The 10586-nt window shown below is 44.5% G+C and overlaps 1 protein-coding gene and 1 pseudogene across 1 annotated transcript; both read right to left on the reverse strand.

The window, feature by feature from the left end:
• Positions 1 to 2274: 2274 nt before the first annotated feature.
• LOC148105898 (phosphoglycerate kinase 1 pseudogene) lies at positions 2275 to 2976 on the reverse strand (annotated as a pseudogene).
• Positions 2977 to 6296: 3320 nt separating this feature from the next.
• On the reverse strand, positions 6297 to 10194 carry LOC148105899 (protein NLRC3-like). The gene is made up of 3 exons (XM_087838975.1): positions 9921 to 10194; positions 7985 to 9809; positions 6297 to 6477 (listed from the first exon to the last, which is right to left on the reverse strand). Exons 1-3 carry the CDS (start codon positions 10192 to 10194, stop codon positions 6297 to 6299), a joined length of 2280 nt encoding a protein of 759 aa, XP_087695101.1.
• Between the last annotated feature and the right edge of the window lie 392 nt (positions 10195 to 10586).

The following is a 10586-nucleotide window of genomic DNA, read 5'->3' on the forward strand; positions in this document are numbered from 1 at the left end:
TCTGTAGCTCTAAAGAAAGTGAGAAGATATAGTGAGAAATCCCACTCAGCTGATCAGCACAAGTTCTCAGTACCTGTACACAGATCTTGTCAGGTCCAGGACTCTTGCTTTTGGTGTGTCTAAAAAGATTAGCTACCCCCCTCTCCTCAATACAAATTGATGGGGGAGTGATAGTCTTTTCCCTCAGTGTGCTGGTCTGCCTAGAACAGTCATAGTTCTCAAAACGAAGGTAAAAACTGTTAAGACTATCTGCCAGATGTTTGTCAGAGGTAAACCCCTCTAAGGTAATGCTACTTTTACCTTTCGTCTGTAGCCCTGCCATTGTTTTCATACCAATCCAAGCTCTTTTGAGGTTGTTACTGCTGAGTTCTGCCTCAATCTTATTTCTGTACCTCATCTTGGCGATCTTTATTGCAGCCCTCACCTCCTTTCTCAATATTCTCATAGTGGGAACGTCTCCCTCGTTAAAAGCAATTTTCCTTTTAAGAATCAGATCCTTAATATCTTTAGAGAGCCACGGTTTGTTATTAGGGAAAGTCTTAAATTCTCTGACTGGAACCACAGAGTGTTTGCAAAAAGAGATGTAGCTACACACCACATCAGAAGTGCTCTCTTGAAACAAGGACCAGTCAGTGCAATCAAAACACCCCTGAAGGGCAACACAACTGTCTTTTGTCCAGACATTAGTCTGCTTCACACAGGCCTTCTCCCTCCTAATCACAGATCTGTAAGCAGGGAGGAGGTGAATAACATTGTAATCCGAAGAACCTAGCGCAGGTCCAGCGACAGACTTATATGCCCCCTTTATTAGTCCATAACACAAATCCAGCGTTTTGTTATTCCTTGTAGGACAAGTGACATATTGAAAGAAATTGTTCAGTGATTTCTTAAGATTACAATTGTTAAAATCACCAAGAATAAAATTAGGAGCATCCGGTGAGAGAGTCTGCAGATTGTGTACCACTTTAAAAAAGGCGTCAGCAGCAACTTTAACGTCAGCCTTAGGATGAATGTAAACAACAGTGACAAAAATTTGAGGGAACTCCCTCGGTAAGTAAAAAGGCCTGACAGATACTGAAAGGAGCTCGATGTCAGGAAGACACAACCGCTCCCGCACAGTAAAGTTATTACACCAGCCCTGGTTGAAATACAAACAAACCCCTCCTCCGTGAGATTTGCGTGTTACTCCACAGTTCCGATCTGACAGGGGTCCCAAAGCCGCTGATTCGCAGTGAAGTGTCACTGTCCACATCGGTCAGCCATGTCTCGTAAGTGCCATCAGGCAAGCCTCCCTGTATTCCCGTAGATGAAGCACATTTCCTTGTAATCCATCCGTTTTGTTCCTAAGAGATTGGACATTGGCCAGAATCATAGAAGGCAGAGGAACACGATTCTTCCTCCGAAGTTTTCTTACACGCTGATGCACGCCGCCTTTCTTTCCGCATTTTCTCAAGCGGCGGGGCTTTCCAAAATTAGTCTTTGACTGGGCAAATAAATCCTCACCAAGAATGACATCTGTCCGAGCATTAGAAGAGTCGTACATAGACAAACAGGACCACCGTAATCCAAGTAGTTCCTCGCGTGTATAAGTGATTGTCAGTGAGAGTGAATGACTCCAGGTGAATATCGCCAACAACAATAAAACTAAGGTGTAGAAGATCTCCATCTCGGCAAAAATTTAAAACCACGGTTAAGAACAGAGTTAAAACAAAGTTAAAAACAAAAAGAAAAAAAGAGAAAGAAAACGCCAATAAACACCTGCTGCAGGTCGCCACAAGAGCAGCGCCCTCTGAGCCTCCTATTTTCTCTCTCTTCTGTTTAACACAGAGACAGTTTTATTAGCCTAAACAGATCAGCCGAGACATCTCAGTCTGAAGCCGCTCGAAACCAACAACCACCACAGAGGACAGACGACCAGAGCAGACGTTAGTGCCAACAGACAAAATGTAACACACCAAGTTACCATTTCTCTCATATATTTTAATATATATACTCTGCATGTATACACACTCAGGGTGGTGTAGTGACGTTCCCAGGGAGGTTAAAGTGACGCAGCAAAACATTTACACAAACGAGCCACTACGGAAGTTTACAGTGAAGCAGACGTTGCTGTTTGAACCCAGATTCAGTCAGTGCAGAGGCCGTTTGTGTTTCAGCAGAAAGGAAACGACTTCCACCTTGATGAGGTTGATCTTTTTTGTCCTAACCGTTAAGGTTAGGACAAAAAAGAAGTAAGGCAGGGCGCTCTACTCATTAATGACAGCAGGTGTGAGGTGACGTTTTCCTCCTCCGAGTCACAACTTCAAAAACAAAGACTGAACATGAAACGGCTGCAGGGTAAAGATGGGATTTGTCTTATTTCACTTCTGGGGATGTTCTGGGAGTAAACAGGAGTCTGGCTGCGTAGCTAACCACCTCTCGTACACACACTTGCTCTCCAGTTGATGAAGGTTTAAGCGTTACTCAGGGCGTCCACACCTTGCAGGACTTTACCCTCCAGCAGCTCTAGGCTGGCTCCACCTCCCGTGCTGACACAGCTGACTTTGTCTTCTGTGTTCCACTTGGCGCAGCAAGTAGCGGTGATGCCCCCACCGATGATTGTGATGAAGCCAGATTTGGTCACCTCGACCACTTTGTTCATCATGTTCTTCGTCCCTTTGGCGAAGTTGTCCCACTCGAACACACCGACTGGACCGTTCCATATGATCTGCTTGGCCCTGCCGACCGCCTCTGCGTAGGCCTTAGAGCTCTCGGGTCCACAGTCCAGACCCATCCAGCCGGTGGGGATGCCAGCAGCAACTGTTGCAGTACCAGTGGCGGCATGTTCGTCAAACTTGTCAGCAGTGACGAAGTCGACGGGCAGCGTGATCTTGACTTTGTTCTTCTCAGCTTTGGCCATCAGATCTTTGACGATGCCGGCGCCCTCCTCATCATACAGGGAGGTACCGATCTCCATGTTGTTGAGGACTTTGAGGAAGGTGAGTCATTAGAGTCTCGCTGTATGAGAGTCCAGTTATTACTCAATATTTATGGATGATGTTCTTTCAGTGTTGCACTTTGTAGACGCTCCCTGAGCCTCACAGCCAGCTGCACATGGACCAGCTGACATTACCCAGCATTAGAGGCGGCTGTAAAAAAATGGATTTTCCTATTTAAATGGTTTTAATTTGAATAAAACGATGTTGATTCATTCAATCCTGAATCGATTTTTAATATAACTGTATTTTGCCAGAATCTCAGGTTAAAGCTCCTAAATGTATTTCAACAACAACCAAACAGATAAAACAGTAAATGAGAGACGCTATACACACAAAGATGGAAACACAGAGCGTGGATCGTTCACTCGACGGCACGTACACGGACACGCCGTCGGGGCTGAAAGTGGACAGCTCACAGATCCTGAAGCTGCAGGTTTCATCTGTCTCCAACCAAAACTGACTGAACCAGCAGCAAAAGAAGATCCAAACTACGCTTTACGTTTGATGAACATCGTCATGAATTCTCTCTGACTTTGACGTTTACTTCTTGCACAGCTCTCTCTCTCTCTCAGTGTACTTCAAGAACAGTTTACCTTCAAAAACCTGTTTTCTGCATTATTCACTGCTTATTACGCACCAGTCTGCTGTTGTGTTCACAGCTGTCGGGCTCTGAAAACAAAGCCTCATTTCTGCTGTTCAATACTGAAGAAATTTAAACCTTTTAAAATGATGACAGATTACAAACTCTCAGCTGTGTCTGTAATCAAACCTCTGTAACTTTGCTTCACTTCAGCAGCATCAGGTCATGTTCACATGTTGATTCATGGTTTGCTTCAGTTTTTGATCGACTGCAGAATATTTTGAAGGTTATCTGCTATAAAAAGCCAGAACAGGAAAATCTGCTTCATGTGTTTCTGTTTGATCCTCAGTGACTTTGACACAAAGTCCTCTGCTGTGATGATCACACCTCTGATCAAGTCTCACAGTGTCAGCTTTGTTTTTATACATATGGATATGTGCTGATAAATGATCAGAATTATAATATTTCCCACTGTCTGCTGTGTGCCGTGACCTTTGACCTGCTAAAGACAGTCAGCTGTGGATTATTCATTGTTGTGTCTGATACTTAGAACTGTGAGGAAGAACACTACACAGTTAATCAGGGTCCCCTCTCTCTGAATCAGGAAAGATGGGCAGGCCGCGTGTGGGCCGCGGGCCATACGTTGAGTATCACTGTTTGAAATGTGAACATTGTTCTGCTGCAGTCAATGGACTAAACCAGAGAAGAAGAAAACAGACTTTACCATGAAGATCCTCAGTGTGGAGCAGTATAATATCAGCCTGATGTCTGCAGTTTAGTGTCAGCACAACTTTCACATCATATTCATCTCAGCACAACATGCTGACTGACCTCAGAGTTTGAAGTCCACATCCTGGACTCTCCAGGAAACCACACAGATGCTTCACTCCTGGATCCTGCAGGTTGTTCCAGCTCAGCTCCAGCTCTCTCAGATGGGAGGGGTTGGACTTCAGTGCTGCTGCCAGATAATCACAGCTGATCTCTGACAAACCACAGTTCTCCAATCTGTATAAAGAATGAAAGATGTAAGTTTATTAGACAAAGTGCTTGAAATCATTCAGTGTTTCATCATGTGTTCAGAGCGGAAGAAGGTTCAGAATGCAGAAGTTTAGAAAATGGAAACTCCAAACAGCTGAAGCCAACAGGAAGCAGCTTCAAACAAACACAACAAGAGAAAAAACTCTGAATGTTTCACATTAAAGTCGTACATTTATCATAAAAACAGGACAAAGACTTGAAAAAGTTGTGTTTTTCCTTCCAGGAACCACAAGGCTTCACTTTTAAAGGTGAAGTGTGAAAGAAATGAACATATTTGAAGTCCAGCACCTTTTTCCAGTCACATTATTAAATCAGACAAACTACAAGCTCATTTTCATTCCAACAAGTCATCTTCTGACCTGGACTAACAACACTGGTCTCTATGTGCAGCTGGCTGTGAGACCAGTGCTCAGGGAGCGTGTACAAACTGCAACACTGAAATACCATCACACACTAATTTGCTTCCATCATCCAACCTGAAGAGGAAACAGAGACGCCTCCCCTTCAAAGTAAAAGCTGCTCCTTTTGGACACAGTATCAAAGAAAGTCTACAGTATAACATAGAAAAGACTGAACAAAGTTTTGGTTGTTTTTAAATTGTGCAGAAATGAAACTACACTAAGCTCAATTATGTGACAGACATTTCATCCCATGTCAGTTTGGCCTCATCCTGGGCCGGATTATCCAGCACACACTCTGACCACAGGCCCAGGGGCCACGCACAGCTGGGCTCCATCCAAGAGACAGGAAACAAACTAACACAATAATAAAAATAACCATGTGATCTTCTCACATCTTCAAGACAAACATAGTAAAAACATGAGCATATTTGTTTCCTGATAAAATGATGTAACAGGTAGAACAGAGTAAAGTGGTGGTGTTACAGCCTTTCTCCCCTCTGCTGCCGAGGCTGTTAGTCTCTCCCAAACTCAGCTACAGGACTTCCAAATGAATGAAAGCAGCAGAAGTGGCTTTACAAATGAAAGAGGAAGAGGAGAAGAAGAGGGGAGGGAGGCCACCCTGACCGTCACTCCAGCTGAAAACATCACACTTCCATTAAAGTTGGTGAGAAAATGTTGAGCAGGATGAGCTGCTGGCTAATCTGGAGGCTGTAGCAGCAGCTCACAGTCACAGTGGATTTCCACTCATGAAAAAGCTCTGGCTGCTTCATTTCTCATCTCATGTCAGAGACTTTAATGCTTCACTGAAGCTGTACTGTGATGCTTCCATATTCCAGTGAGGACATAATGATTTCAGCTGTTCTGTACACACACTGTGTGCCCTGTATGGCTCAAAGTCTCTGCAGCCTGTTTTTATCTGCTATCATCAGATTTTCATCATCCTCATTCACATCCCTCACACACTCTACAGCCTCATCAGCACTGACTTCATCTTCACTGACTGATGGAGCACAACATGAACCTGCGGAGGCTGAAACACTGTCCTGTCAAACATCTCCCCGTCACCACTCCACTTCTGTCAGCCTTTAAATGAACCCTGCTCAAGTCTGTCACTTCTGTTTGGAGCCAAAAGGAAAAACTGTTGTTCAGTCGTTTGGAAAGACAACATTTCTGAAAGCACTCAAACTTCTTCACATTTGTCTTCAGAAACATCCTGAATATTTAGGAACTAAAGAAAGTTTCAAACATCAATCAAAGACCTGAAATAAAGAAAAACTACAACAGCCGCAGTCAGTGAACTCACCTCAGAGTCTCCAGTCGACAGTTTGGACTCTCCAGTCCAGCACACAGAAGCTTCACACCTGAATCCTGCAGCTTGAGGTTTCCACTCATGTCCAGCTCTGTCAGATGGGAGGGGTTGGACTTCAGAGCTGAGGCCACAACTTCACAGTGAGACTCTGAGAGTCCACACAGAGTCAGTCTGTGATGATAGAAAATATAAAATGTGTTATTATAAAAGCAGAAAATCTGCATTATAAACACAGACTGAATGTATATGAAGACAAAACAGAGTGAGGTCATAATCTGATGAATCTGCTCTTCACATCTGTGCTTCAGCTCCTCTTACTGTGTTTGACATGACACAACGATTGAGTCTCTCTCAGACCTGCAGACTTTTAATGAGAATCTTTGTTTGGCTTTAATCTGCAGATGAAGGAGGAAGATGGTGTCACATTTAGGCTTCCATAATGTCCACAGTCTGTCACTGAGATCTGATCCAGAGTCAGAGTGAAGACACACATTTGGACTGTTTCCTGTTTTGACTCCAGAACATTTTGAATGAGTTCAGCTCAGTGAAGAGTTCCAGCTGGAAAGATGATCTCTGTTTGCTACCTGCTGTCAGGTACGACTGTTCACGTCCACACGCAGGAAAAACCTGCTGACTGTTACCAAACGGAGCAGAAATCTCATCACTGGACAATAATGATGAATGAACTCAGAGCTGCTGATATCACATCTGATTTCAGGGGAACAAAACACAGAAATGATTGGCTCATTTTAGCTTTCTGAGCCATTATCTGCTGGTGTGTCGCTAGTTGGCAGAAAATGATTTGTATTCCTGTTCAGGGCTTCAGTGTTTATGAGTCCAGATCCAGGTGACAGCAAGTCAAAATGATGTTACCTGTCTGTGTCCAGCAGCAGCCTGTATTCACTTTGAATATTGTTATAACCTGACATGGATCAGTTTGTCTTTGATTGGTTTGTAAATGTCACTGTTTCCATTGGACCTGAGTGATGGTACAAAGACAGAGAGGGAGAGAAAGGAGAGAGAGGATGGAGACAGCAAAGAGAGAGCAAACACAAACAGGTGAGAGTGGACAGGTGACCAAGGTCAGCAACCAATCAGAGAGCTTCTGTTTGACCCACAGTCACTGATGATGACTGCACATAACCAAGCAGTGTGTTACTCTGATATCAAATATGGATCCTGCTCTTATAATAATGATCATCAGATGATATTGATGTGTTATTTTGTAGCTGAATACGATGTTTGTGTGATCATCAGTGAAAGAAGCAGTGAGGAGGATGGAGAGAGAGAGGACAGAGGGGGAAGTTAGAAACACTAAAAAGATTTTTCATGGATTTCATGGATGATTTGAGTGATTTCCAGCAGGACACTTAAACATGTCAGTGGACGTCCTAAAGAACATATTATCTGATATGAAACGTGTCACTGAACAGGATTAATATCAGTGGAAACATGGTGGAAACAGCTGTGACTGCATGGATGTGACACACTTCAAATCTGTTCTCCACTCTTGGATTTGGGATCCATGGAGCTGCTGCAGAGTCTGTACAATAAAGGAATGGTGTGGAAGGTTGCAGCGTACGGTGGTTAGCGTTGTGGTTACAATCTGATTTTATTTTCAAAATTAAACTGCTAACCTACACTGATCAATGATGTTAATGATCACATCTGGACTCACCGAGCCTTTCTGCAGTTCCTCACAGCTGGAATCAGTCTCTGTCGTCCCCGCTCTGATGTGTTGTACTTCTCCAGGTCAAACTCATCCAGAACCTCCTCTGACATCTGCAGCATGAAGGCCAGAGCTGAGCACTGGATCTCAGAGAGTTTCTTCTCTGATCTGTTCTCTGACTTCAGGAACTCTTGGATCTCCTGAAATAATGAGAGGTGGTTCATCTCCATCAGACAGTGGAAGATGTTGATGCTTCTGTCAGGAGAGATTTCATCACTGTTCATCTCCTTCAGCTTGTTGATGACTCTCTGGATGGTTCCTGGACTGATCTCTTTCTGACCCAGCAGACCTACTAAGAGTCTCTGGTTGGATTCCAGACAGAGGCCATGAAGGAAGCGAACAAACAGGTCCAGGTGGCCATTTTTACTCTGGAGGGATTTCTCCATGGCTCTCCTCAGAAATACATCAAGTGATTGGAGATCTGTGTTATCAAAAACACTGAAAATCCTCTTGATTAAAGATTCTGATTTTAGAAACATCTTCAGCACCTTTGTCTTCCTGTTGGTGAAACAGTGGAACATGTAGACAGCAGCCAGATACTCCTGAATGCTCAGATGAACAAAGTAGACTGGTTTCTGGAAGATCACACACTCTCTTTTGAAGATCTCTGTACAAACTCCTGAGTACACCGAGGCCTCTGTCACATCCAGACCACACTGCTCCAGGTCTTCTTGGTAGAACATGATGTTTCCTTTCTCCAGATGTACAAACGCCAGCCTCCCCAGCTTCAGAAGAACTTCCCTGTCAGCCTCCGTCAGGTCCTGTGGACTCGTCTCATGTCCCTCATGGAACTTGTTCTTCTTCCTCTTTGTCTGAACCAGCAGGAAGTGTGAGTACATGTCAGTCAGGGTCTTGGGCAGCTCTCCTCTCTGCTCTGTAGTCAACATGTGCTCCAGAACTGTAGCAGTGATCCAGCAGAAGACTGGGATACTACACATGATGTGGAGGCTCCTGGATGTCTTCATGTGGGAGATGATTCTGCTGGACATCTCTTCATCACTGAATCTCCTCCTGAAGTACTCCTCCTTCTGGGCGTCAGTGAAGCCTCGTACTTCTGTTAGCCTGTCAACACATGTAGGAGAGATCTGATTGGCTGCTGCGGGTCGGGAAGTTATCCAGACGAGAGCCGAGGGAAGCAGATTCCCCTGGATGAGGTTTGTCAGCAGCTGGCTGACTGATGACTTCTGTGTGACATCAGACAGCAGCTTCCTGTTGGTGAAATCCAATGAAAGTCTGCTTTCATCCAAGCCATCAAAGATGAACAAAAGCTGAGAGACAGCCAGCTTCTCTGCTGTGACCTTCTGTAATGTTGGATGGAAAACATGGAGCAGCTCCAGAAGACTGTACTGCTCATCTCTGATCAGGTTCAGCTCCCTGAATGAAAGCAGAACCACCACACTGACATGTTGGTTCTCCAAGCCCTCTGCCCAGTCCAGAGTGAACTTCTGCACTGAGAAGGTTTTTCCAACACCAGCCACGCCGTTGGTCAGAACCACTCTGATGGGTCTCTGTTGGTCAGGTAAGGCTTTAAAGATGTCCTGGCACCTGATTGGAGCGTCATGGAAGGCGTCCATCTTGGAAGCTGTCTCCAGCTGCCTCACCTCATGTTGGGTATGAACCTCTTCACTCTGTCCCTCTGTGATGTAGAGCTCAGTGTAGATCCTGTTGAGGAGGGTTCTACTTCCTGTTTCATCACTTCCTTCAGTCACATGTTCACATCTCCTCCTCAGACTGATCTTATGTTCATCTAAAGCCTCCTGCAGACCAACATCTGCTGAAAGAAAGAAAAACAATGAGACTAAAGAGAAAGAAAAATCTTCAATGTCTGAACAACACAAGAAGTTTTCAGAAATGAGTCCATCAGCAGACAGATGTTCAGTCTTACTTTGTACACAGCTGCTCTGACTCGCTGTCTGCAGTCCAGCTCTTGTTCTGGATCTTTCTCCACACTGGGGACAGGAGGAGTGTCCTGATGAAGCAGACTGGTCCCAGTATGAGGAGATGCACTGTCTGCAGAACCAGTGTCCACAGCTGGTAGAGACTGGATCCTTCAGGACGCCCTGACACAAAGCACAGCAGGACAGCTGCTCCTCCTCACAAACAGCACTCCTCTTCCTCTTCCTCCCTCTGTGAACACAATTCTTTATCACTAAAAACATTTACTGTCAGTGAAAACCATCCAGATTTGACCAAACTGCAGTTCCTCACAGTTCCTTTGATTTCATCAACACTAATGAACTGCTCTTCCTTTCTGCCTGTCTCATTAAACACTGAGTGATGAATACAAACTCAACACTTCCTGCAGACTTCCTGACTTCACAATAAAAGATTTCCATCAGAGAGAGACAGTTAGGATTTTCACTGTTTTACAGCCGCTGTGTGCAGATTATCTGGGTCAGTTCACTCTGAAGCAGCTTAGAAGTGTCCGTGTAGAGCCGTGGTCTGACACACAGAGACTTCTGATTTTCTCTATTTAAACAAACATGATGAAGATGAGCAGGTTTCTCTTCTAGTATAAAACTCTGTGTCTCTCTGGCTGGCTCATGATGGC

This window comes from Neolamprologus brichardi, chromosome 3, assembly GCF_056152115.1.
Source record: "Neolamprologus brichardi isolate AB-2024 chromosome 3, ASM5615211v1, whole genome shotgun sequence".
NCBI lineage: Eukaryota > Metazoa > Chordata > Actinopteri > Cichliformes > Cichlidae > Neolamprologus > Neolamprologus brichardi.